This window comes from Oryctolagus cuniculus, chromosome 11 (genome assembly GCF_964237555.1).
Source record: "Oryctolagus cuniculus chromosome 11, mOryCun1.1, whole genome shotgun sequence".
NCBI classification, from domain to species: Eukaryota; Metazoa; Chordata; class Mammalia; order Lagomorpha; family Leporidae; genus Oryctolagus; species Oryctolagus cuniculus.
The window spans coordinates 1,121,529-1,148,525 of record NC_091442.1 but is presented as its reverse complement, the minus strand read 5'-3'; the positions used below and the strand labels follow the sequence as shown (position 1 = coordinate 1,148,525).

The 26,997-nt window shown below is 65.8% G+C and overlaps 1 protein-coding gene and 1 long non-coding RNA gene across 4 annotated transcripts in view; one reads left to right on the top strand and one right to left on the bottom strand.

The window, feature by feature from the left end:
* The first annotated feature begins 7,890 nt into the window (after positions 1–7,890).
* OSBPL2 (oxysterol binding protein like 2) overlaps positions 7,891–26,997 on the top strand; it is a 42,395-nt gene continuing 23,288 nt past the window's right edge. The window contains exons 1-4 of one of the 3 annotated variants that reach the window (XM_070051636.1): positions 7,891–8,047; positions 19,329–19,429; positions 19,534–19,638; positions 24,477–24,621. In XM_070051636.1, coding sequence (XP_069907737.1) covers positions 19,602–19,638; positions 24,477–24,621 — 182 coding nt within the window. In that variant the 5' untranslated portion in view covers positions 7,891–8,047; positions 19,329–19,429; positions 19,534–19,601. Of the gene's footprint in view, positions 8,048–19,328; positions 19,430–19,478; positions 19,498–19,533; positions 19,639–24,476; positions 24,622–26,997 lie in introns of those variants that run through there. The other 2 variants (XM_070051637.1, XM_051842436.2) reach the window with 2 other exon arrangements.
* On the bottom strand, positions 11,096–13,571 carry LOC138844266 (uncharacterized). Its single transcript, XR_011379814.1, has 2 exons — positions 12,983–13,571; positions 11,096–12,680 (listed from the first exon to the last, which is right to left on the bottom strand). It is a non-coding gene; the product is annotated as an uncharacterized lncRNA (long non-coding RNA).

The window sequence follows — 26,997 nt, the reverse complement described above, 5'->3', positions numbered from 1 at the left end:
CCCCACCTGGCCCTCCCTCCCCTGGCCCTCCCCCCACCTGGCCCTCCCCTCCCCGGCCCTCCCCTCACCTGGCCCTCCCCTCCCCTGGCCCTCCCCTCACCTGGCCCTCCCCCCACCTGGCCCTCCCCCCACCTGACCCTCCCCTCCCCTGGCCCTCCCCTCCCCTGGCCCTCCTCTCCCCTGACCCTCCCCTCCCCGACCCTCCCCTCCCCTGGCCCTCCCTCCCCTGGCCCTCCCTTCAGTCCCTGCCCCACAGCTGGGCCTTCCTGCTGTGACCGGCTGGGGACTGGCATGGCGACCCCGGTCCACTCTGCAGGCCCCAGGAGCACGTGGTGGCTGCCGGGTGAGAGCCGTGTCTCCAGGCTGCTCCCCAGGCGGGGCCAGCAGTGTGCACCCTCTGGCAACTGTGGGATGGGGGCAGGGCTGTGGGACTTGGGCACAGGTGCACACATGCAGTATTGTCCACGGACCGTCCCCACCCGTGTCCCAGCACCAGTGGGGTGGTCTGTCTGGAGCAGGGTGGCCCTGGGCGTGTGCGTGCCCAGCTGTGAGGTGAGGCTGGTGGACAGCCGGCCACGGCCTTGGGTCCTGAAGCTGCAGCAGACCCGGCACCCACGCCCTTCCCAGACGCCCCCCGGGCTGCGCCCCCACACCTCTGCCGATGGCTCCTCCCGGAGCTCTCAGGGCCACGCCGGGGTCTCCCAGGTCTTGCCTGCAGGGTCTCGGAGCTGCTGACTGGGGCTGGGGCATGTGTCTGTGTGTCTGCACGTGTGTGGTTCATGTGTCTCTGTGTGAGCATGTGTGTGCGGTACATGTGTGTGCACGTGTGTCTGCATGTGTGTGGTGCACGTGTGTCTGCATGTGTGATGTGTGCACATTGTTTGCATGTGTGGTGATGTGCGTGGTGCGTGTGTCTGCATGTGTCTCTGTGTGTGAGCATTTGTGCTTGTGGTACACGTGTGTGGTACACATGTGTCTGTGAGCATGTGTACATGTGGTACATGTGTGCATGTGTGGTGCACACATGTCTGCACATACGTGTCTGCATGTGTGGTACATTGCATGGTGTGTGTGCACATATGTGTGCGTGTGCGTCTCTGTGTGTTGCATGTGTCTGCCCACAGCCCCCACCACCTTAGGGCTTGGGCCCCTCGTCCTCCATGGCAGCACCCAGGACAGCACAGCGGGGCTGGAGCCGTGCAGGCTGGGCTCAGAGAGCCGCTTCCTGGAGGAGGGGACAGCCAGGTCTCTCCTGCCCGTCCCCTGGGGCCCAGGGCGGCTCCGTGGGGGACTGATCGGTGCCCGTCAGTGCTGGGCCTGGGTCCAGTCGGAGAAGCCGTCCCTCGAGTCCTTGAGGGAGGAAGGGAGGGTCTGGGAGTGAGTGCGTCTGCTCCTGGGCCGTGTGCACCCGTGCCTTCCCTCCGTCTGCATGTGTGTGTGAGGCACACATGTGTGCACGTGTGCGTGTGTTCAGCTGTGCACCCAGTGGTCTGAGCGGGCAGAGCTGCCCCTCCCGCCCTGAAGGGGGTAAGTCAGGGTCAGAGACACAGCCCCTGCCTGCCTCTGCTGGCTGCACAGTCAGATCCTCCCTTGGACGGGTGCAAGTGTCAACCACCCGCTGGCCACACATGTGTGCGCACACATGCACACACGTCCTCCCACACACACTCAAGGCATGCAAACACATGTACTCACATAAGGCACACACATGCACACATATGCTCACACACGCACACACATACTCTCACACACATGCAAACACGTCCTCCCACACACACACACAGGCATGTGAATGCATGTACTCACATAAGGCTCACACATGCACACACATACTCTCACATGCGTGCACGTACACGTAGTTACACAAGGCACATGCACACATATACACACGTACATGCACACACACATCCTTGCACACACATACACGTATCCACATGCTCACTCGCACACACGCACACACGAGAAACAGGGCAGGGGCTGTCCCAGCACAGGCTGGGCTGGCGCCCGCCCTGGGCAAAGCAGCAGGCCTCGCGCCGCCGGGCCTCTCGCCCTGGACCGGGGGCGCCTGAGGCTCACCCCGTTCCCTGTGGGCCTCACGCCGTGGCATGGGCTTGCCACCTACGGCTGGGACGCCAGCAGTCCCGGGGCTGGACCGCAGTCCTGGGCAGGAAGTGGCCGTGCCGGTCTTGACAGCGTGCGGCCCACGGGGTCCCCATGTCCACGTCCCGGGGGGTGTTGGGGCCCTGCTGCACCCTCCTGCCCACCCTACCACCTGGGTCCACCTCTTCCTGGCCTTGCACATCCTGCCCTTGGCCTGCATTGCTCAGCTGAGCCGCGCAGGCCAGGAAGTGGCTGTGAGAGAGGGATGAGGCTCCTCCCTCCCCTGGGTAGAGCAGGTGCAAGGTCAAGGTGAAAGGCCCCTGGTGGCCACGCCCAGGGCTCCAGCGTGGGGCAGGAGAGGGCAGGAGGGGTCCCGGGTCCGTCCTCCGTGGGCCTGGCGAGTGGGCTCCTGGTCAGGATTCGTCGTGTGGCAGGGGGTGCCGTCCAGCGTCCCGTCTGCACCCCTACCTGCCCGCGGCGGGGGAGGGGCCCCCACAGGCAGCCCCAGTGGGGCTCTGCCTCCCAGGCCTTTCCTCTGGGGAAACTGAGGCTTCAGGGTCCTGCCCACAACCTCCGTGAGCAGGGCCCTGGCCCACGTGGGCCTCAGCCCCCGTCCAGCCCCCGGCTCTGTGCCCAGACCTGCCCCCACTCCTGCAGGCGAGCCCGGGGTTGCTAGTGAGAGTGGGGGCGTCCCCAGGGTCACCTGGGAAAGACCCGCCCCGGTGTCCTGGAGCCCCAGCCAGGGCCCCTGCACGCACCGCCTTCCCAGGGCTTGGGCTGCACTGGGGAGCGCAGAACCAACCCAGCCCGCTCGCCCAGCCCGCCACACGCCTACCGCGCACAGAAGCACCCGGCTGGCTGCTGGCAGCGCCCCAAGCCCCGAGGACCCGCTTCCCACACGGCGCCCGCCTCACGTGGCGCAGCTCCAGGGTTTGCCGGGCCCAGCACAAAAGGAAGAGGTGGCCCCCAGAGTCCCAGGGACGGGGCAGCAGAGGAGGCCAGGAGGCCGGGACTGCAGCTCCAGCCCCAGGGGTCCCCACGCGGCCCTCTCCCCAGGGTGGGGTGGGGCTGGCGCCTGCTGCCCTCTGCTGTGGCCCAGGGCCTGGCCCTCGGACTCCTCCAGGGGCGGGGGCGGGGCCGGGGGGCGGGGCAGGGGCATACCCGCCCTAGAAGACCCTAAAAGCCCGGCTGTCCTACCAGACCCCCCCATTCCCGCCGACGCTGCTGGCACGGCCCTCTGGCGGCTGGGGCTGTTCCGGGCGGGCGCTGGCGGCTCCCCACCGTCTCCGGCGGAGACTCGCCCCCTCCACGGCAGCTCCAGCCAACACACTTGCCTCCCAGCAGATGCTGTGGAACCCGCCCAGCTGTCTCCTCTCGGCTGCGCCGCCCTGCACACGGATGTGCACATGCCTGTCCCGGCCCACGTGGGCCCCCGGGAAGGGGGGGAGGGGAGCACCAGAGCCCTTCTCCGGGCAGCCCTGGGCTCTGTGGCCTGCCCACGGGGGACCTGGTGCCCAGCAGGTGCAGGGTGAAGCGGCTCCCACTTGGCGTCCGTCAGGGGACAGCCAGGGAGGGCCACCGCAGGACGTGCCGAGCCTCGCGGGCCCGGCCCAGGTTGTCGGGATGCCGGTCGGCAACGGCCAGTGTGCCAGGCCAGCAGGTGGCCCACGCCGCGCCAGGGCCTTCCAGAGCGGCCTTCATTTCTGGGCCTGGGGCTGCGGGAGGGGGCCACAGGGCCCCGAGTGGTCTCTCTTGGGGGAGGCCCACAGGAAGCCGCCCCTGACAAGTGGCCAGCACGTGCCCTGCCCCTGGACTGGCAGTGTTGCCGGCTGCAGCCTGCTCTCGGCCCTCGGGGCGGGGACGCCCGTGTCCTCGGGACCCAGCTCTCAGACGGAGCTGCCCGGGGCGGGCGCTTGGCACAGCGGCTTCCGTCGCCGTGCCGAAGTACCTGCTCAGCACGGGCTGCTCTGCTTCCGATCCAGCTTCCTGCTGGTGCACGGCCTGGGGCGGAGCCCAAGTCCTTGGGTCCCCGCCACCCATGGGAGCCCTGGACAGCGTTCCTGGCTCTGGCTTCAGCCTGGCCCGGTCCAGGAGTGAACCAGCAGATGGACGTCCTATTTGTCTCTCTGTCTTTCAAATAAAAACAAAAACATCTCTTTTTTTTTTTTTTAATTTTTTAAGGAAGATGACTCATCTTGTGGGGCAGCATTTCCAACCTTCCTCTTTTGCTTCTGGTGAGAGATATGTGTGATGGCCACAGCACCAGCGGCTGTTCTGGGCCATGAGGTGACACGGCTGAAGGAGCCAGCACCAGGAGAGATGTGAGGACGGGAGCCCCCGCGGTGCTCGGACCCTGCCCCCCCGCGGCACTCGGGGCGGACGTGCAGTCCTCGTTGGCTGGAGCCTCTGTTCTGGGCTCCTCAGAAACGCGGCTCTGGGCCTACCTGGCAGCAGCCGCCGGCTCAGACACTCCGCCCAGCCTGGCAGGAGGCTGTTCTAGTGTGGGGGCTCCCAGACCCGGGAACTTCGGGGTCTGCACTGGGAGCCCCCAAGGACACCAGGCAGGGAGGGCTCTGGGAGCAATCGTGAGCTGGGCTTAAGCTTCCCGGACCCAGCTGACCGCGGGACTCTGCAAACGCAGGGCACAGGCGGAGGGCAGCCGGCGACAGCTAGACGTGGTGGCCCTGGGACTCTGCGGTCCCCCGTTAGCGCTGCCCGTGGGTGGCTGGGGCGCTCATGGGAGGCGATGCACGGGGGTGTTCACTCCGTGCCGGCGCGCAGGAAGCACCTCACAAAGGCCAGTGCTGCCGCTGTGCGAGTCAGAACGGGGTCCACGTGGACTTCGTGAGGGCCCCCACCCCAGCTGAGCCCCGCCCCTCCCCGGGAGCTGGGGGCGCCGGGAGGCTCCAGGAAGCCGTGGGGGCGCAGTCTGCACGGGCAGGCCTTTTTCCTCCTTTTGCCAGAATCTAATGGGTACAGGTTGTTCAGGTCCCCAAGACACGGGAGGAATAAAAGCCAACCAGAACAAGCCTGTGCGGCTGCTATTGATAACTTGTCTCTCTTCACGTGGCGGGTTCAAAACTAAAAATACTCTCCCTGCCACGATCGGGAAGCCGGAGCTGTCACGTTGCACAGGAGCCTGGGAAGTCGCCGTGGGCAGGCGGCAGCCAGCCTCGTGAGGGCCCTCGGCGGGCCAGGCTGCACCCCACGGGGGATTCCACAGCAGGCAGCGGGCCGCGGGGAAAGGCCCCGGGGAGCAGCCGGGAGCGGGCGGGGTTCTGTGACGTGAGGCACAGGGCGGCGGGGGCTGGCAGGGCTGTTCCTGCTGAGCCCACTCTGCTGCGGGACCCCGCGGGAGTCACGTCTGCTCTGAGACTCGGTTTCCCCAGAGTTGCCGCTTCGGGGCAGAAGGCAGGGAGCAGGCAGACGCAGGCACCTCCCGCGGGCTGGGTGAGACGGCACCTGGTGACCGGCCCACGGCAGGGGGCAGGGGGATGGCTTCTCCTCCTTGCTGAGAGAGCAGAGGGCGCTCCCGCACTTCGTCCTGAGCACGTGGCTGGGCCCGAGTCCTCTCAAGACCCCCGGGGCCCATCCGTGCTGGCCCTGTCCCCAGGACCATTCGGAAGGAGTTGGGACCCAGAGGCAGCCGGACACTGCCGCTGGGTCCACTTGGGGGTTGGCCTGGTCTGGCCGCCGTGCAGGCGGGAGCAGGTGCCCCAAGATCTCCAGGCTGAGTGTCTCATGCTCACACCAACGCCCGCTGACCGGCTGGCCCGGAAGCCGGGGGGTGGAGCTGGCCGGCTCAGCCGCACAACCCCCTGGGCACCTCCTGTTTCCATGCAGGTCCTGCTCCTGGGCTCGGGCAAAGCTCTGCTTCCCCCGCACACCCCGGGACCCCTGGTGAGGCTGTGAGGTCGCTGCTCACCTGCACGGCGGGACAGTGGGCAGTCCCTGCCCACCAGAGGCGTGCACCGGGCTGAGGCGGGCCCAGCAGGGTTGGTGCCAGCATCGACGTCACCATGCTGGCCCCAAGCTGTCCTTGTCTCCCTCCAGCCGAGTCCTGGAGCTTTGTGCCTGTGGAATTGGCCTCTTGGCCCAGTGAGGGTCATGACAAACACTGCCATGCTGGTTGCAAGGTGCCCCTTCCTCACCACCAACCAAGGGAGGGCCCCGCCGAGCCCTGGGTGCAGACCTGGAAGGAGGCAGCAGGCGTCCAGGTGTCATGGGTGCTGTACAGGGAACAGCTGCAGGGCTGGCCGGAGACCAGCCTCACCCCAAACTCCCAAGGCCGGGATGGGGTGGACAGGCTCAGCCGAGGGGTGGTCCCCGGGCAGGTGGGCGGGGCACTGACTTGCAGCTCAAGGTCATGGTGCGGGCAGGTAGGTCAAGCCTTGGGGCTCAGGGCCAGAGTTGCAGAGGTGAGGGGTAGGGAGGGTGGTGGGTTTGGAGACCCCGGAGCTGGCCCCAGGGACCAGGCCCACAAGGGAAGCTGCAGAGCCTGGTCATCTCCGTAGCAACCAGCCTGCCCTCCCCGTCCTGCTGGGGGGGCCTGCACACTACACTTTTCCCTTCCCCGTAACCATGGCAACGCCTTTGTTTCCCGGGCTGGCCCGCCTCCCTCCGTCTCTCCCTTCAGGAGAGCCGGGAGCTCCTTCCCAGTCGCAGCACGTCTCTGGCTCTCCGCCCCTGCCCCTGCCGCCAGCGGTGCCCCCGGGGCGGGGGAGGCCGGGGCCAGCCCCTGGGGCCCCACCCCTGCTGCAGACAGAGCCCCCTGCTGGAGGGGGAGGCGCCTGCGGGCCTGGGGACCCCGCTCCTGGGTCACCTAGGGCCAGCCCCTGGGGCCCCACCCCTGCTGCAGACAGAGCCCCCTGCTGGAGGGGGAGGCGCCTGCGGGCCTGGGGACCCCGCTCCTGGGTCACCTAGGGCCAGCCCCTGGGGCCCCACCCCTGCTGCAGACAGAGCCCCCTGCTGGAGGGGGAGGCGCCTGCGGGCCTGGGGACCCCGCTCCTGGGTCACCTAGGGCCAGCACTCCTGGCTCTGCCTCCTGGTTCAAGCAGGGAAGCAGGCGCAGCAGCTCAGGTGACCTTAAGGTCTTCGGACCCCTGCCGGGAGCCCCTGCACAGCGCCTTCTCCGCCTGACCACCCTGGGGGGCCGGCTGTGAGCAGATGCCGGGCCGTGACTTCGGGCCCGCGGTCTGGGCTCTGTGCCCGCAGCAGAGGCCCCAGGCTGAGCCCCCTCGGCCAGGGCGAGCCGCAGGCCCCACACACCGGCCTGGCTCGCGTCCTCATCACCGGGAGCAGGCCCGGGTCCCGGCAGGACGAGGGAGGCGAGTGGACGTGCCCAGGGCTGGGCAGCTGGTGGACATCCGAGCCCCACGGCCGCCTCCAGGGCCGCCGGGCTCAGCCACGGAGCCACGACCCGCGCGTGGGGCGCTGCAGGGTGCACGCGGGGCGCAGGGAAAACGTGCACAGCCCCGCCCCGCGCATCGCGGTCCCCGCCGCCCGCGCGAGGCTCGCCGGGGCCGCGCAGCCCCGGGCGCCGCGCCCGGCCACCTGACTCACTGTTTGTAAACTCGGCTTCCCGCAGCCACGCCCGCCCCGCCCCTGCGGGCCGGAGCGGAGCAGCCCCGCCTCCACCGCGCAGCGATTGGCTGCCAGCCCCGTCGCTCCTCCGCGAGGGCGGCACCCGGGACGGGCGGAGGGAGATCTCGCAGGGCCGAGCGATTAGCATAGTTCCCACCCCCGAAAGCGGCCCCCGGGTCGGACGCTGATTGGGCGGGGGGCGGATGACGTAACGGCGCCGGGGGCAGCGAGTGGCTGGCACGGGCTGTCAGTCGCCGGCGCGGCGGGCCGCACTTCCGCCTCGGTGTCAGCGGGTCGCGGGCTTGAGGGGCGGGGGCGGGGAGGGCAGCGAGGCTCGGCCGGCGCCCGCGGGACCCTCGTCCAGGTGAGTGCTCGGCCCGGCCGCCTGGCGAAGGCCCGGGACGGCGGGGCGCGGCGGGCGGCGGGGACTGGGCCGCGGGCAGGCGGCGGGAGCAGCGCCCGGGCCCGCAGGCCGCCCGCGCCCGACAGGTTCCGGCCCCGGCCCCGGCCCCGGCCTGGGCGTGCGGGCCTGGGCCTCAGAGGGCGCGGGAAAACTTCCGAGGAAGTTCCGGGCCGGCCCGGACCTCGAGCCTGCGAGCCTGGCTGTGGGCGGCCGCCGGGCGCCTGGCCCCGGCCTCCGCCCCCTGAGTCCCGGCCTCTCGCCCTGCGCCTGCCCGGGCGTCGGCCAGGAGTGGGTGGGCTCGCCTGGCGCGTGCTGCGCCCTGCGGGTGGGCGCCGTGGCGGCCGGCAGCGCGTCCCGCCCGCGGGAGGGCGGCGGGAGGCCGCGGGCCTGGCTCTCCCCGGCCGCCGCCTCTGCCGAGGTCACCCGTGTGCACCTGCGCCCCGGCAGTTTGCGCGCTGCCCTCGCACGTGGGTCTGCTGTCGAGAACTTTTTAGCCCGGCGGTCTCCCTGTCTCCACTCCGGAGAAGGCCCCTTAGCCCGGATCAAGACGGCTAATCGCAAAGCCAGCCCCCCCCCCCCCCGCGCGTGTGGGACGGGCAGGTGGGTGGGGTAGGATGTGACAGGCCCAGCTGTCGCCCGCGGAAGCTGCGCCCTTCCCTGTCCAGCAGGTTTTGTTCTGAGCTAGGGCGAGCCCTGCGCCCGCCTGTGTGCGCACCTGGGGGAGGGCAGGGCCTGCCGCGCCGGCCACCTGCCGCGGGTGGGCCTCAGCCGAGGGGCAGGGCCTCGGCTCCCGCCCCTGTGGCCCCTGTGCTGCTCGGAGGAGCCAGCGAGGGCAGCGCAGCCTCTGAGGCCCGGTAGGTGCTCGGACACCTCCGGCCCTCTCCTTGCCGGCCACAGGAGCCCTGCTGGCGGAACTTCCTCCCTGGGCTGCGTGGGGCCGACGGCTGGGAGCAGCTGTCCGCGGCTCCTCGGCCGGCTTCCCGAGGCCTTCTCCTCCGCAGCGGCTGTGGGAGAGGCCCGTGGGTGCCGCCTTCCGGGGAAGCGAGGAGCAGGGCGCTCAGGCAGCACGCCCCGGCCACACAGAGGTCCAGCCGCGCTCTGGCCCGGCCTCATGGGGGAGCAGCATTTACGCCTCCGAGGGCTGCGCGTCTGTAAACCAGCTTTAAACAGATTTATTTATTTATTTATTTGAAAGTCAGAGTTACACAGAAAGACAAGAGGCAGAGAGAGAGAGAGAGAGAGAGAGAGAGAGAGAGGGGTCTTCCATCCGCTGGTTCACTCCCCAGTTGGCTGCAGCGGCCAGAGCTGTGCCAATCCAAAGCCAGGAGCCAGGAGCTTCTTCCAGGCCTCCCACGCAGGTGCAGGGGCCCAAGGACTTGGGCATCCTCCACTGCTTGCCCAGGCCACAGCAGAGACTGGATCGGACTAGAACCAGCGCCCGTATGGGATGCCGGCACTGCAGGCAGCAGCTGTACCCACTACGTCACAGCGCGGCCCCTTCTTACTGTTTTAATAAAGTGGTTCTCCATCTGGCTGTCCTGGAGTGTGCCGAAATGGCCGGCTGCTGGGCAGCGCCTGTCACCAGGAAGGGGAGGCGGTTGCCGCTCACCTGTGGAGAGGCAGGGGTGCAGCAGGTGAGCCTCGGCTTGTGCAGGCGTCTCCACGTGGACACCGGTGTCTGAGTGGACACACAGGTGTCTCTAAGTGGACACCGGCGTCTCTGAGTGGACACTTGGTGAAATAGACACTCGGCGTCTCTGAGTGGACACTTGGCATCTTTAAGTGGACACACCGGTGTCTCTAAGTGGACACTCAGTGTCTCTGCATGGACACCGGCGTCTCTGAGTGGACACTCAGTGAAGTGGACACCAGCGTCTCTGAGTGGATAGCGGCATCTCTAAGTGGACACTCGGTGTCTCTAAGTGGACACCGGCGTCTCTGAGTGGACACTCCATGAAGTGGACACTTGGCGTCTCTGAGTGGACACTGGCATCTCTACGTGGACACTCGGCGTCTTTAAGTGGACACACAGGGTGTCTCTAAGTGGACACTCGGTGTCTCTAAGTGGACACCGGCGTCTCTGAGTGGACACTCGGCGTCTTTAAGTGGACACACAGGTGTCTCTAAGTGGACACTTGGTGTCTCTAAGTGGACACTGGCTTCTGAGTGGACACTCGGCGTCTTTAAGTGGACACACAGGTGTCTCTAAGTGGACACTCAGTGTCTGCGTGGACACCGGCATCTCTGAGTGGACACTCAGTGAAGTGGACACCGGCGTCTCTGAGTGGACACTGGCATCTCTATGTGGACACTCGGCGTCTCTAAGTGGACACACCGGTGTCTCTGCGTGGACACCGGCGTCTCTGAGTGGACACTGGCATCTCTATGTGGACACTCGGCGTCTTTAAGTGGACACACAGGTGTCTCTAAGTGGACACTCAGTGTCTCTGCGTGGACACCGGCGTCTCTGAGTGGACACTCAGTGAAGTGGACACTGGCGTCTCTGAGTGGACACTGGCATCTCTATGTGGACACTCGGCGTCTCTAAGTGGACACACAGGTGTCTCTAAGTGGACACAGCATCTCTAAGTGGACACACAGGTGTCTCTAAGTGGACACTCAGCATCTCTAAGTGGACACTCGGTGTCTCTATGTGGACACTCGGCGTCTCTAAGTGGACACTGGCGTCTCTGCGTGGACACCGGCGTCTCTAAGTGGACACTCGGTGTCTCTATGTGGACACTCGGTGTCTCTATGTGGACACTCGGCGTCTCTGAGTGGACACTCGGTGTCTCTAAGTGGACACTCGGCGTCTCTGAGTGGACACCGGCGTCTGCGTGGACACGCAGGCCGTCCTCTGGCCCCAGTGGCACTTGCAGGGTCCAGCTGTGCTGCGGTCAGTGCTCTGGTGAGCGGTGCTCAGCGTCTGCCTGCACCTCCAGGGAGCGCCGCACGGTGCCGCGCACACCCCTGAAGCGGGTTCTGGTCAGCTCATCAGAAATGTGGCGCTTTTGTTGTTGTTGTTAAGTGGTTTATTGATTTACTTGGAAGAGTTGCAGAGAGAGGGAAAGGGAGAGGGATTTCCCACCGCTGTTCCCTCCCCAGACTCCTGCCACAGTCGGGTCGGGGCCCAAGTCAGGAACCAGCAGCCCCATCCAGGTCTCCCACGTGGGTGGCAGGGACCCAAGGACGTGGGCGATCGTCCACGGCCTTCCTGGGTGTATCGGCCGGAAGCTGGATCAGAGCAGTAGCCGGCACTCGGCTGTGGCTGTGAGTGTCGCACGCAGCAGCCTAACTGCACCACAGCACTGCCACGGTGTCTGTGCCGTGAGTCTGCCGGCGGGGATCTGCTGTGCCTTGGTGTCCCTGGGAGAAGCCGAGGCCTTGGGGGCTTTGGGGGCTGACGGGAGCCGTGACGAGGAGCGCGGGGGGCTGTGTGTTGCCACTTTGTGGGGTCGGTGGGTGGGGAGCGGGGCGAGTGTTGGCTGGGCTCCTGGGTGCCGCTGTCGCTTGGGCTGTTTGATGGGAGGAGTCACCGTTTGCTCTGGCCTCCAGCGGCTGCCTGTGAAACCAGCTAGGTGTTGACTGTCACAGGTGCTCAGCGAGCCGGGGTGACAGCGCGCACACACACACACACACACACACACACGGCGCAGTGCAGAGAGGAAGCCTGGGACGGCTGACAGGCGGGCTGTGTTCTGTTCAGAATGAGCCACCGTGAGCGAGTGGCCATCTGAGGGAGGGTCCCTGGACACCTGGGCACGGGCTGCTCTGAATCCCCCGGGGCCCTGGGCTGCACCGTCCGGTGTGTGGATTGTTTCCCGTCGCCGTGCTTCCCGCTGGCTGGCGACGTCTGATGAGGGTTTGCGCGGCTGCCAAGTGCGAGCTCGGGTCCGAGCTCGGTGCACGGTGAGGTTGATCCGTGGCCTCCCGGGGTCACAAGGAACTTAGTTAGCATTTGAACACAGCTGAACATTAAAGACACAAACCCACGGGTATTTTAGGTTCCAGTTTCCGTGTGCCGTCGCCAGGGTAAGTTTGACTTTTCAGAACGCTTTTGCCAGTGGGTTTCCGGTGCTGCCTTGGGTTTGAGTCCTGGCGTGGAAACACGGTGCCTCCCATCAGCTCGCGCTGCAGTTCTCATCAGTAACACGGAATTGGCCACCGCGAGGTTTGCGCGAGCTTCCGGCACGCCCTTCCTTTCCGTTCCAGATTCAGAAGGAACGTGGGGTCATCTGGCGGGGTTTCAAAGCTTCCGCGTTTGCCGAGCCGGAGCCGGAGCAGCCGGTAAAACCAGCCCTGGGTGCAGAGGGCTGTGCAGGGCTCCCCGCCTCCCGCGAGCCCTGGAGCCGAGAACACGCGTGTGGAGACTGGCTGGATGCTGGCGTTGTCTCCTCGCTTGCTTTCGCTGCTTCTCAGCGGAATACCCGCCTGGCTGATTTTGAAAAATAAGCCCTGGGTTAGTCCTGCTGAGCTGGCCGGCCGCCGGCTCGTGTCCTGGGTGCACCTGTTGAGGGCTACAGCGCCGGCTGCTGCCGCCGTGTGTCAGTGCTGGGAGGGTCCTGGGTCTTGGCTGCTCCTGCAGGCCGTCTGCCTGGGAAGGTACAGGGAGTGCCTGGGGGTGGGGCGGGGGCTGTGCCCTGCGGGCAGGGTCTGTAGAGCCCTAGAAAGGGGCGAGGACCTCCGAGGGAGGGCTGGCGTGGCTGGAGGACGGGGAGTGTGGTGCGTGCAGAGGAGCACCCCAGCGATGGCAGCGGGCGTGTGGGCCACCCGCTGAGAGGCGGGAGGAGGACGAGGGCAGCTCCATGGCGCCCCGCTCCTGCCCCTGCCCCGGCTTTGTGCCGGCCTTTCCTGGCGACACAGAGCTAAGCCCGCGCTCTGCAGTTAGGACTTAACCTGCGTGCCGAAGAACCATAGTGGTAACTGTAGCAAGTGTGTGGGGGGGTCTCCTGGTCCGGAGGTGCCAGCCCCAGCTGCCGGAGCCCTGCGGGGGCCAGCCGCAGATCCAGGGGAACCTGGAAGGGTCCGAGCAGGCTCCCAGGCGGGAGAGGGGGCCCACTGCTGGGGCAGAACTGGCGCGGGAACCACCTTGATGTCCTCACGGGCAGCGTAGTGGCGCATGCGGGCTAAGCCGCCGCGTGTGCCCCCGCGTCCCGTGTCAGAGGCCTCGCCTTCCCACCCGCTCCCTGTGAGGCCTGGGCAGGCACTGGAAGTCGACCCGAGTGCCTGGGCCCTGCACCACGTGGGAGACCTCAGCCTGGCCCGCTCTGCTGTTGTGGCCACTGGGGAGTGAGCCAGTGGACGGAAGACCTCTGTCCCCCCTCCAACTCTACCTTTTAAAATAATAAATATTTCTGAAAAATCTAGTGTGTTTTTGTAAAGGGTGGACAGTTTGCATCATGTTTTCAGGAAAAAAGGAACAGGAACCGAATTTTGCCTTTTTTTCTTTATGTTCCTGTTTTTTGGGGGGGCTGGGGATGTGAGGTTCGCACATTTCCCCGACTGAGTGTGAACACCCCTTCCCCGAAGGGCTCAGGAGTGCCGTCGAGTGCCCTGGACAGGCCTCCAGTCTGGGAGAGGAACTCAGGGCACGAGACCAGCCGGGTGCAGTGGGGCGGCCCAGCCGGTGGAGGGGCCCAGCCCTGCCCTGGCTCTCCAGGCCCTGTGGGCAGCAGCCCCTCCCCACAGGGTGCCCTTCCCTGCCCCTGTAATCTTCCTCCTTCACAGCTTCTCCCAGGGCGATGCGAGGGGTGAGAGGGCATGGGGGGGGCGGATGGTCGGACCCTGCCCCCCTTCTCCCTCTCTCCCCCCCCTCTCCCTCCCTCTCCCTCTTTCTCTCTTTCCTCCCTCTCTCCTTTTCTCTCCCTCTCCCTCCTCCCTTTCTCTCCCTCTCCCCTCCCTCCCTCCCTCCCTCTCTCTCCCTTTCCCTCTCCCCCTCCCTCCCTGCCTCCCTCCCTCTCTCTCTCCCCCTCCCCTCCCTCCCTCTCTCCTTTTTTCTCCCTCTCCCCCCTTCCCCTCCCTGCCTCCCTCTGCCGCCTCCTCCCTCCCTCTCTCCCTCCCTCTCCCTCCTTCCCTCCCTCTCTCCCCTCCCTCCCCCTCCCTGCCTCCCTCTCTCTCTCTCCCTCCCCCTGCCTCTCTCCCTCTCCCCCCTCCCCCTCCCTGCTCCCTCTGCCTCCTCCTCTCCCCCTCCCTCCCCTCTCCCTTTCTCTCCCTCTCCCCCTCCCTCCCCCTCCCTCTCTCTCTCTCTCCCCCCTCTCTGCCTCCCTCTCTCCCTCCCTCTCCCTCCCCCCTCCCCCTCCCTCCCTCCCTCTTTCTCTCTCCCCCCTCCCTGCCTCCCTCTCTCTCTCCCCCTCCCTGCCTCCCTCTCTCCCTCTCCCCCCTCCCCCTCCCTGCCTCCCTCTGCCTCCTCCTCTCTCCCTCCCTCTCTCCCTTTCTCTCCCTCTCCCCCTCCCTCCCTGCCCCCTCCCTCTCTCTCTCCCTTTCTCTCCCTCTCCCCCTCCCTCCCCCCTCCCTTTCTCTCTCCCCCCTCTCTGCCTCCCTCTCTCCCTCCCTCTCCCTCCCCCCTCCCCCTCCCTCCCTCCCTCTCTCTCCCGGCCTCTCCTAGGGGGAAGCACCTGCCCAGAACTTGGTCTCCTCCTCCCGGGCTGCACTGGCACAGCGTGTTCTGTGTTGCATAATGATGAGATTGATTAAAACAAATGTTTTGGTGCAGACACTGCGGCCTTCCCGTGTGTGTCTGCGCACACGGCGCCGCTCCTGCACGTGCGATTGCTCCTTGAAGTGTGCGATGTTTCTCGCACTCACTGTGCAGTGGTGAGCCGAGAAAACCACTTGAGGGAGCCAGTCTTGGCAGTGGGCTCGGCCAGGGTAGTGTGGGCTCCAGGGCTGTGCTCACAGGCCCCCTGCTGGCGGGCGAGCGCACCCCCGGGCCACGCGGCCGAGGGCGGGCTTGCCCTCTCCAGTCCAGAGCGTGTCTCCCTAACAGAATCCAGAAGGTCCTTCCGTGGTGCCGGCTAAACTCGCTCGGCCAGTGTGGACGCGGCGGCCGCTCCGGCTGAAGCCTGTGGCTCAGCTGACGTGGCTTGGGGTCGTGTGCAGCGTCAGGTGGCTGACGTGGGGACTGCTTGTAGCCCCAGCCGAGGCAGGCTTGTTTCAGAAGCGCGCCCCCGAGACTTGGCGGACACTCGGACCTGTCGTGTCTCGCTCGAGCAGGAGCTGGTGTTCAGAAAGGCCACCCCGGTCTCTTCGGTCTCTTCGCAGAGTCCTTGCCGGGGTGCCAAGTGGGTGTCAGGCGCGCGCCACACTTGCCGCTCTCCCTGCGGGCTCTGGTGCGGGGACGCGGGGCGTTGATTTGGCTCTGGGCGTGTGCAGAATCTGTGAGAGCTCCCCGGACTCCGGCAGGGACGGGGCTGAAGGACAGCAGCCGAGGCCCAGAGGTGCTGGGTGGGAATAAAGGATGGGCGTGGCCTGCCGGCCTCTGTCCCCGAGCCGGGTTTCGGGAGCCTGCCTGCACTGTGAGATGAGCTGGAAGGGCCCGGCTCTGACACCAGAGGCCTGGCACCCTCCCCTGGGGGCTGGGACGCGCGGCCCCACGCGGCCTCGGGCTTTGCTGTGCAGTGGACTCCCCGTCACCTGGCTGAGGGAGGCGGCATGAGGCTCCGCCCCCTTGCACCTCCACAGTGCACCTGTGGCCAGCGGCAGCCTCGGCCCCCGGCGGGTCGGAGATTCCCACGGCGCCTGAGTGCTGGGAGCGGAGACTCTGTGCCCTTTTGTTTTGCTGGCACAGTGGCCAGGTGGCCAAGTGGGTTTCCCGCACGAAATGACCCTGGGAAGGCTGAAAGGCGGCAGGCAGGGCGCTCACGGGGTGGCCACGCTGCGGCTCTGACCTCCCAGGCCCAGGCACTGCCCGCCCGGGGCCCGTGGGCCTCCACCGCCCTGCAGAGTGGGATCCCCGGTGTGCGGGGCAGGAGCGGGGCAGGCAGGCACTGTAGGCGTCCCAGTTGCCTGACCAGGGCCACGTCTTTGTGTCTGAGCCAGTGTCTTCTGCCCCACCCCAGAGATTTTCCCCAAGTTGTGGCCGAGCTTTCCGTGAGTTCCACAGAGTAGCCTTTTTTTTTTTTTTTAGATTGATTTATTTATTTGAAACAGTTACACAGAGAGAAGGAGAGGCAGAGAGAGAGAGAGAGAGAGAGGTCTTCCATCCGCGCGTTCACTCCCCTGATGGCCACAACGGCTGGAGCTGCGCTGTTCTGAAGCCAGGAGCCAGGAGCTTCTTCTTCCGGGTCTCCCATGTGCGTGCAGCGACCCAAGGACTTGGGCCATCTTCCACTGCTTTCCCAGGCCACAGCAGAGAGCTGGATCGGAAGAGGAGCAGCCAGGACTCGAACCGGCGCCCCCATGGGATGCTGGAGCTTCAGGCCAGGGCTTTAATTTGCTGTGCCATAGCACTGCCCCCCTATTTTTTCTTTTTAAGATTCATTAATTTATTTTTTTGAGAGGCAGAGTGGCAGAGACAGACACGGAGCGCAAGAGACCAGAGCTATCTTCTGTGCACTGGTTCTCTCCCTAAATGGCTACAGTAGATGGAGCGGGGCCAGGCTGAATCCAGAATTCATGCCAGGAATCCCATCAGGTCTCCCGGGTGGGGCCTGGAACCAGGGGCTTGCGCCATCGTCTGCCTCCGTGGAGCTGCGGCGGGGAACCGGCTGGGAAGTGGGCCTCTGAGCTCGGCCCTGAGCTCTGGTGTGGGACTCTCATGTCGCACGCGGCAGCCTGACCCACTGCACCACAGCACCACTCTGTGTGTTTTTTCTTCATTTTCTTTCTTTATGTGTCTTTTTTTTTTTTTTAATAAAAGGGTTGTTTATTTATTTGAAAGAGTTACACAGATAGAGAAGGAGGGGCAGAGAGAGAGAGGTCTTCCATCCTCTGGTTCACTCCCCAGTTGGCTGTAATGTCTGGAACTGGGCTGATGCCAAGCCAGGAGCCAGGAGCTTCCTCTGGGTCTCCCATGCGGGTGCACTTGGGCCATCCTCCACTGCCTTCCCAGGCCATGACAGAGAGCTGGATCGGAAGTGGAGCAGCCGGGACTTGAACTGGTGCCCACGTGGGATGTCGGCAGTGCAGGTGGCGGCTTTACCTGCTGTGCCACAGTGCCGGCCCCTGTGTGTGTCCTTTCTGAAATGTCGCTGACATTCACTGAACTGCACATACTGAAAGTGTGTGGTCAGCCCTGACGGTCACGTACAGCCGTGACACCATCACTCCATCCCACCTCTCTGTCTCTCTGCAGCTCGTTTGTTGAAGCAGGGCTGCGTCCCGTCTGGGTCTTGCTGGTTGTGCCCTTTATAGAGCCTGCACCGGGAGCGAGTCCTGCCTCCGCGCCCGTCGCTGTCCTGCGCCGCTCACTGCTGAGCGGGCTGTAAGGCTGGCTGTGGCCGCCCGTGTCCCAGACGGGCTCGGTGTGGCCTTGTGTTCCGCACCCTGACGTGCGTGGGTGAAGCCAGTGTGGGTCGCGCCGTGGTCCTCCCTGGGACACACATCCACTGTGTGGGCAGTGATGAGCCTGGCGTACTCTGGGTCCTCCTCTGATCTGCGGGAGCCCTTCTGTCAAGTGAGATCTGCTCATCACCTGGCGACACAGGGCACAGATGGTGCGGGAGGCAGGGCAGGGGCCAGGAGTCTCCTGGCGTCATCCGGAGGTGACCAGTTAATTCCTTCCTTCCTTCCTTCCTTCCTTCCTTCCTTCCTTCCTTCCTTCCTTCCTTCCTTCCCTTCTTTTCTTATTTCAAGCTTTATTTTGTTACTTTGAAAGTCAGAATTAGAGAGAGAGAGAGATCTTCCATCCACTGGTTCACTCCCCAATTGGCTGCAATGGCTGGAGCTGAGCTGATCTGAAGCCAGGAACTTCCTTCAGGTCTCCCACGTGGGTGCAGGGGCCCAAGCACTTGGGTCATCTTCCACTGCTTTCCCAGGCCATAGCAGGGAGCTGGATGGGAAGTGGAGCAGCCGGGACTAGAACCAGCGCCCATTATGGGATGCCAGCACCGCAGGCCAGGGTGTTAACCCGCTGCACCACAGCACCAGCCCGAGAATCTTCTATCCATTGGTTCACACCTCAGTGGCCGGGGCTAGGCCAGCCTGAAGCCAGGAGCCTGGAACTCCATCCGAGTGTCCTGCGTGGGTGCAGGGGCCCAAGCACTCGGGCCGTCCTCCCCTGCTTTCCAAGGCCACAGCAGGGAGCTGGGTCAGAAGTGGAGCAGCCAAGGCTTAAACTGGTACTCAGATGGGTCCAGTGTCACAGGCCGTGGTTTGACCTGCTGCACCCTGCCTTTTTTGTTACTTGGTTGAAGATGTGTTTCTGACAGTGCTGGAGGCTGGGGTGCAAGGCCGAGACCTGCCTGGGGCGGGGGTCTCTTGCTGGGCCCCTCCGGCGCCCAGGCAATGCAGGGCATCGCTTAGTGAGGGGCCCGATTTCTTTTTTTCCTTTTAAATGGGAAAAATTTGGTTTGTTTCTTAATGACAGTTTATGGTGGGGGCAACACAGAAGGTGGTGCTGGGAATTAAATCCCTTGTTATGGGGGAGGCTCAGGCTTCCCAGAATCCCTTGTTCCTCCCCCCTTGGGCATGTGGAGGGGAGGAGGAGGGACAGGGAAGAAGCGGGGTGCGACCGATGCAGCTGCTGCCTTTCTGGGCTCTGCAAGTGGGGAGGGAGGAGGGGCCGGCTGGCCTGTCCACTGTTGTCCTGTGCTCGTTTGTCTTCACTTCTGTGGCCCCGGGTCCTCCCCGGGGCTGTCCGGGCCCTCGCACCTTCCCGGTAGGGCCCACGTGCTGAAGTCACATTGAAGAGGACTTCGGGAGAACGACGCGTACCCAGTTTATGCTGCGGCAGCTGATCTGTACGCGTGGGAGTGGCAGCTGCTGGAGGCAGGTGTGGAGCAGTGACCGAGGTTCTGGGGAGACTCGGGGGCTGTTGGGGGCGCTGCGTCCTGCACCTGCCCTCCGCTCCCAGATGAACGTCTCCTCCCAGCTGTTGCTCTGGGGTGCAGCCCCCAAGTGGTGATGACCTCCTGAATCGTTGATTGACCTTGAAGTCGCATGTCCATCGTGAGATCATTCATTTCTTTGCTTAGATGTCGTTGGGATTGATTTCAGGAGTGGCGTATGGGTGTTTAAAAAGCGTTTGTAAACCGGGACCCTTCTGGAAGCTGAGTGTGTCAAGTGTTTCCCCTTACACCTGCAGGATCGGCCGGCTTCTTCCCGAGGAGAGGTCCATGGCGTGACGTGCCGCCCTGCCGAGCCCTGCTGAGCCCTGCTGCCCTGCTGAGCCCTGCCGAGCCCTGCTGAGCCCTGCCGCCCTGCTGAGCCCTGCCGCCCTGCTGAGCCCTGCTGAGCCCTGCCGAGCCCTGCCGAGCCCTGCTGAGCCCTGCCGAGCCCTGCCGCCCTGCCGCTGCAGCTTGGCTGCGATGACCGAGTAGGAGGCCGCCCGCCAGGGCAGCCGCGGCCACCCTGCAGCATGAACGGCGAGGAAGAGTTCTTCGACGCCGTCACAGGTGAGCCGGGGCCGCAGCGCGGGGTGGGAATCGGGGGCCCCGTGACACGGCCCCCTCGGCGACCGTGGGCCCAGCCGTGGGCACGTGGAGGGCGTGTGCACGAGCAGGCGTTCCCGTCCTCACGAGGAGAGCGGGGGTGAGAGGTCAACTCTTCGGCACCGCCGGGCTCCTGTCTTGTCCGGGCTGTGTGAGGCGTGCAGTCCTGCCGGGCACGTGTTTGCTTCCCCACGGCTGCCACGTCTCAAGTTGGTTCCTCCATGGCCACGCTGAGTAGAGACCGTGCAGGCACATGCGTGTGTGTGACGCGGGGCTGCAGAGACCGTGTGGGCACATGCGTGTGTGACACGGGGCTGCAGAGATGGTGCGGGCACGTGTGTGTGTGACGCTGGGGGCTGCAGAGACCGTGCAGGACATGCGTGTGTGACGCTGGGGGCTGCAGGGACCGTGTGGGCACATGCGTGTGTAACACTGGGGGCTGTAAGGACTGTGTGGGCACATGCGTGTGTGACACTGGGGGCTGCAGACCATGTGGGCACATGCGTGTGTGATACTGGGGGCTGTAGGGACTGTGTGGGCACTTGCGTGTGTGACGCTGGGGGCTGCAGGGACCGTGCGGGCACATGCGTGTGTGACACTGGGGGCTGTAGGGACCATGCGGGCACATGCGTGTGTGACACTGGGGGCTGTAGGGACCGTGTGGGCACATGCGTGTGTGACGCTGGGGGCTGTAGGGACCGTGTGGGCACATGCGTGTGTGACGCTGGGGGCTGCAGGGACCGTGCAGGCACATGCGTGTGTGATGCTGGGGGCTGTAAGGACTGTGTGGGCACATGCGTGTGTGACGGTGGGGGCTGCAGACCGTGCGGGCACATGCGTGTGTGACGCTGGGGGCTGCAGACCGTGTGGGCACCGGCATGTATGATGCTAGGACTGCCCCGGCACTGAGAGGCTGGAGGACCGCGGGCGTTAGGGCTGTGGGCAGCTCCGTCCCTCAGAGCCCAGGGCCGCCGCCGTTCCGGGTGTCCGTGACTTGGCGACAACGCTGCTTCCTCAGCCTCAGCTCGAGACAGAACCAGGCGCTCGGGAGCCCCCAGTGGGCAGAGCCTCCGGCTGCTCCTCCCTCGGCTGCTGCCCCATGGGGCTCTCTCCCGGTCACCTCACACAGCCCGCGGCGCACCCGGGAGTGCCCGCTGTCTGGCCAGGCAGCTCGGCGGCCCCAGGGCGCCCCTTGGCCTCTCCGGGGCGGAGGTAGGCCGGCAGCTCCGGGACGTGCCAGCCGCCGTGCCGCGCTGCCGCTGCGCCTTCCTGGGTGCTGCTGGGAGTTTTGTCCCCGGACCCTCAGTCGGGTCCTGCTCGGCTCTGCCCGCGGACCCCTGCCCTGCTGTGGGTGCGAATCCAGAACCTCCCGCGTCAGCCCCTGCGGCCTCCCCGGAGCTGACTCGTGCTCTTGGTGGCTGGGTTTGGGTGGGCGCCACCGTCCCGGGGCAGCCGAGGGCAGGTATGGCGACGCCCCCCGCCACGCGGTGCTTCTCCCGCGACGGCTGTGTGCGAGGAAATAGTCGCGTCCCACCTCCGCCCTTCGGCTCGGGAGCAGAGCGGGGGGGGGGGGGGGGGCGCCTCGAGGGCGGGAGCTCTGAGCCCCCTCTCGGGGAAGCGGTTGTTGAACGAACTCGTCGCATCGCAGGGGACTGCTCGCTCTGTGTGCGGGACCAGGGCCCCCGGCGTGCGCTCGGTTCCTCCTCTGCTTGCCTGGTGCCGTGTGGCCGGCGCTCGGGCCCCGGCTGATCTGGAGGCAGGACCTGGCCTGCGAGGTCCTGTGACGGCGTCAGCAGGCACAGAGCTTCCCGCAGCCCCGGTGTCTCCACTGTGGCTTCCCCCGGGGCACAGCGAAGCCAGAATCAGAGGTGACAGCTGTGTCAGTGGGATCCTTCCAAAGTCCAGTGTGACACGGGCTGTCCAGTTCACACGTGACACGTGTTCCCCAGTCTGCGCGTGACACATGTTCCCCAGTCTGCACGTGACACGTGTTCCCCCAGTGTGCGTGTCACGTTTTCCCCAGTCTGCGTGTGACACGTTCCCCAGTCTGTGTGTCCCGTGTCCCCCAGTCTGCATGTGACACATGTTCCCTGTCTGCGTGTGACACGTTCCCCAGTCTGCGTGTGACACATGTCCCCCAGTCTGCATATGACACATGTTCCCCAGTCTGTGTGTCACGTGTCCCCCAGTCTGCGTGTGACACGTGCTCCCCCAGTCTGCGTGTGACACGTGTTCCCCCAGTCTGTGTGACACGTGCTCCCCCAGTCTGCGTGTGACACGTGTTCCCGTGTGACACGTGTCCCCCAGTCTGCATGTGACACGTGTTCCCCAGTCTGCGTGTCACATGTCCCCCAGTCTGTGTGTCACACGTCCCCCAGTCTGTGTGTCACGTGTCCCCCAGTCTGTGTGTGACACGTCCCCCAGTCTGTGTGTCACGTGTCCCCTAGTCTGTGTGTGACACATGTCCCCCAGTCTGTGTGTCACGTGTCCCCTAGTCTGTGTGTGACACATGTCCCCCAGTCTGTGTGTCACGTGTCCCCCAGTCTGTGTGTGACACATGTCCCCCAGTCTGCATGTGACACGTGTCCCCCAGTCTGCATGTGACACGTGTCCCCCGTCTGCGTGTGACACGTGTTCCCCCGTCTGTGTGCCACGTGCTCCCCGTCTGAGGCATCTCTCGATGCCGTGTCTTTGAGCCCTGCAGGCGTGGGGGGTGGCAGTCGGGTGCTTTCCTACTCCCTGGGCTCGGCTGCAGGTCTGACCGCCGCTGCCCGCCTGCCCCCCAGCCTGCCGTCCTCTGTGGGTCCCTCGACCTCTGCAGTGTCAGGTTCGTGGTCCAGCACGTCGCCTGCTGAACCAGCCCCAGAGCAGCCCCCGGAGCTGAGCATGGCGCTCTCACGGCGGCTTGTTCGCGGTGGAGCGCCGCCTAGCACCCTGGGCTCGTGGTGCGGGGGTGCCGTGTGGCTGTGCACGTGTGGACACCCGAGTTCCACGGATCACCCTCCACGCTCACTCCTCATTCCTTCCGTAGCCAGGCACGTGTGTGTGCTGCAGTGGTCACACATCCTGTGGTGCTCGTGAGTGTGCCACGGTCACGCACACACTGCTGTGGTCACGTGTGCTGTGGTGGTCACATGTACACTGTGATGGCCATGTGTGTGCTGTGACAGCCACATGTGCTGTGGTGGTATGCAAGTACTGTGATTATGAGTATGGTTGTGCATGTACTGTGATGGTCATATGTGTACCGTGACAGCCATGTGTGTGATGTGGTGGTCATGCGTGTGCTGTGGTGACCATGTGTGTACTGTGATGGACGTGTGTGTACTGTGGTGGTTGTGTGTACTGTGGTGGTCATGTGTGTGCTGCGATGGTCGTGTGTGCTGCGATGGTCATGTGTGTGCTGCAATGGTCATGTGTGTGCTGCGATGGTCATGTGTGTGCTGCAATGGTCGTGTGTACTGTGGTGGTCATGTGTGTGCTGCAATGGTCGTGTGTACTGTGGTGGTCATGTGTGTGCTGTGATGGTCACGTGTGCTGTGATGGTCACGAGTGCTGTGGTTGTGAGTGTGGTCATGTGTGTACTGTGGTAGTCACATGGCCACATGTGGTCATGCACGTGGGGTGCTCACATGTACTGTGTTGCAGTGGTCGTGCCCTGCGGGGGTCTCCTGCCCTGGAGCCGTGGTTCGAGCTTGCACACAGCACACTGCACCTGAGGAGGTGACCCACCCAGCAGGGTGTGAGTCCCTGCCCACGTGACGGCAGGTGGAGCCCTGCTGGAACGAGCGGGAGCTGCTGAAGCTCTCGCCGGCCGCTCCTTTTAGGCTGATGTGAAAGAGTGACAGAGAGAGGGAGGGTCTGCAGTCCCAGGGTCACTCCCCAGGGCCTGGGAACTCCGTCCAGACCTCGTGCTGCACCAGGTACGCGGGCCAGTGTCCACTGCCTTCCTGGTGCATGTACGGGAGCCATACCGGAAACAGAGCAGCCGGGACTTGAACCAGCGCTGTGACGTGGGCTGTGGTGGCAGGAGCAGTGGCTCAGTCTTGTGCTCCACAGTGCGGCCCCTCTGCCTGGCCTCCCTTCCTGGGGTGTGGAGTGTGATGGTGCAGTGCAGTGCCCTTGGTGGTCTCTGGTGCCCTCGGTGGTCTGTGGTGCCCTTGGTGGCCTGCGGTGCCCTCGTGGCCTCTGGTGTGCTCATGGCCTATGGTGCCCTCATGGCCTGTGGTACCCTCGTGGCCTGTGGTACCCTCGTGGCCTGTGGTGCCCTCGTGGCCTGTGGTGCGCTCATGGCCTGTGGTGCGCTCATGGCCTGTGGTACCCTTGGTCACCTGTCGTGCCCTCGGTGGTCTGTGGTGCCCTCGGTGGCCTGTGGTGCCCTCGTGGCCTGCGGTGCCCTCGTGGCCTGCGGTGCCCTCGTGGCCTGTGGTGCCCTCGTGGCCTCTGGTGTGCTCATGGCCTATGGTGCCCTCGTGGCCTGTGGTGCCCTCGTGGCCTACGGTGTGCTCATGGCCTATGGTGCCCTCATGGCCTGTGGTGTGCTCGTGGCCTGCGGTGCCCTTGGTCACCTGTGGTGCCCTCATGGCCTGTGGTACCCTCGTGGCCTGTGGTGCCCTCGTGGCCTGTGGTACCCTTGGTCACCTGTCGTGCCCTCGGTGGCCTGTGGTGCCCTCGGTGGTCTGTGGTGCCCTCGGTGGCCTGTGGTGCCCTCGTGGCCTGCGGTGCCCTCGTGGCCTGCGGGGCTCTCACGACTCCGCACTCCTCCAGCCCCGCGGCCATGACTGCTGTCTTGTCTCGCACAGGCTTTGATTCTGACAACTCCTCCGGGGAATTTTCCGAGGCAAATCAGAAAGTCACCGGGATGGTTGACCTGGACACGAGCAGAAGCGGGAGGACTGGGAAGGCTGGGGAGAGGCCCCCTCAAGAGAACGGAATTCAGAAACACAGGTATGCGCTGCACGTGTTCAGCTTCCCGCGGTGCACCGCGCCCTCGGCTCCCACGAGCCTGGAGCGAGGGCCCCGCCAACCTCGCTGGGGTCCTGGCCGGCTCCTCCAGGCACGCGCAGCGTCTGCCCCGCAGGGTGCCGACTCCACGCCCCTCTGCATGCATGATGCTGTGCGCCCGCGACTCCCGTGCGGCGATGGGGTCGCTCCCCTCCCTGTCTTCGGCACTCGAGGGAGGTGGCCGTGGGCACTCGCAGGTGTGGAGGGGCAGTGCAGGTTCTGCCGAGGGCGCCGACAGCAGGCCTGGCTGGTGGTGTGCGCGTCCGCCCGTCCTCCACGCTGCCCCTCTGCCTTCCTCCGTGCGTGGTCCCCTGACCCTGAGGCACGGGGCTGGTTGAGCGCTCACAGAGGACGTGCGTTTCCCCCCGCCTGTTCATTTCCCTGTGCCGACAGTGGCCCACGAGCTGCCGTCAGTCTCGGAAACAGAAGCAGGACGGGCACGGGTGGGGAGAGGGTGGGGCTCTGGCCGCAGGGAGCCCCTTCAGCGTGTGTGGGATTGGCCCACTCGGACACCTCCCTTACCCTACGTTGCCCCATTCACGCCCTTGGCCTCCTGCGCCCAGGGCCTGTCCAGAGCCCCGGGCCTCTCCCTGGCCTCGGCCTCCACTGCCGCCCCTCCCCAGTGCACAGCCCTGGTACCTGGACGCCTGCAGCGAGCCAGGGACACCCCGGTCTCACCCGGTGCCTCTGCCGCTCTGGCCGGCCTCCGTGCGTCTGGGTGCTTGGTTCTCTGCCTGCCCGCCACGTGCCAGCCCACTGCCCCCACCCCGCGTGGCCGCCCCTGTTCTTCCCTCTCCCTTTCTGCTCCGGCTGTGTGCAGGGGCATTTTCCAAAACCACATCTGATGGCACCGCCTCCACGCTCTGCCGGAAACTCGCCACTGGCCTTGCACTCCTGGAGCCGCGTGGCGCCAAGCGGCCTCCTGCCCTCACAGAGGCGTCCGGGCTGGGCAGTGGGCAGTGGGCTCGCCGTGCTCACAGGACGAGGCCAGCAGCCTCCCGTCCTCTTGCCCTGTGCTCTCTGCTGTGCCGTGTGCTCCTGTCCACGCTGCCCCCTGGCCTGGGCCCACTCCCCCCTCCTGTCCACGCTGCCCCCTGGCCTGGGCCCACTCCCCCCTCCTGTCCACGCTGCCCCCTGGCCTGGGCCACTCCCCCCTCCTGTCCACGCTGCCCCCTGGCCTGGGCCCACTCCCCCTCCTGTCCATGCTGCCCCCTGGCCTGGGCCACTCCCCCCTCCTGTCCACGCTGCCCCCTGGCCTGGGCCCACTCCCCCCTCCTGTCCACGCTGCCCCCTGGCCTGGGCCCACTCCCCCTCCTGTCCACGCTGCCCCCTGGCCTGGGCTACTCCCCCCTCCTGTCCACGCTGCCCCATGGCCTGGGCCACTCCCCCCTCCTGTCCACGCTGCCCCATGGCCTGGGCCACTCCCCCCTCCTGTCCACGCTGCCCCCTGGCCTGGGCCACTCCCCCCTCCTGTCCACGCTGCCCCCTGGCCTGGGCCACTCCCCCCTCCTGTCCACGCTGCCCCCTGGCCTGGGCCCACTCCCCCCTCCTGTCCACGCTGCCCCCTGGCCTGGGCCACTCCCCACTCCTGTCCACGCTGCCCCCTGGCCTGGGCCACTCCCCCCTCCTGTCCACGCTGCCCCCTGGCCTGGGCCACTCCCCCCTCCTGTCCACGCTGCCCCCTGGCCTGGGCCACTCCCCCTTCCTGTCCACGCTGTCCCCTGGCCTGGACCCACTCCCCCTCCTGTCTCGGCTCTTGTTCCTGCTCCTGTTTTTCGCCCAAAGGTCCTCAGCCCCTCCCCCAACTTCCCGACCCTCGGAAGAGCCTTGTGCCCCTCCTGGTGGGGCCCCTTGCAATTTGCCACGTGCGGCAGCCAGAGTGTTCCAGCAGAGTCTGGAAGACGGCACAGAGGCGCCAAGCGTTCCTTCCGGCAGCCGAATGCCCGCCGAGCTCCCGCTCGCTTCTGAAGTAAGCGCGTGCCCTGGTGGACCGCGTGGGACCTGGCGTGGGCGAGGGCCCGTGCTCTCCGTGGTCGGAGGGTCGGTCCAGGTCCCCCGGCTGTGAGTGCGCAGCGTCTGTGAGTGTACACCTCCCCGCAATCCTTACATCTGCACCCAGACGCCCGCCTCCCAGCGGGAGACAGGGCCTCTTCTGCCCCCGTTCCCAGGAGGGAGCCCAGGCCCTCCCGCCCAGTCAGCTGGGAGCGGGTTGGGGGTGCAGGTCTCGTGTGGAGGTGACTGCTGGGCCCCGTCACTGGTGGAGGTGGCCTGAGGGGTTGCGCCTTAGGAACAGGTTCTTAGCAACCCCTCGGCCTGGCC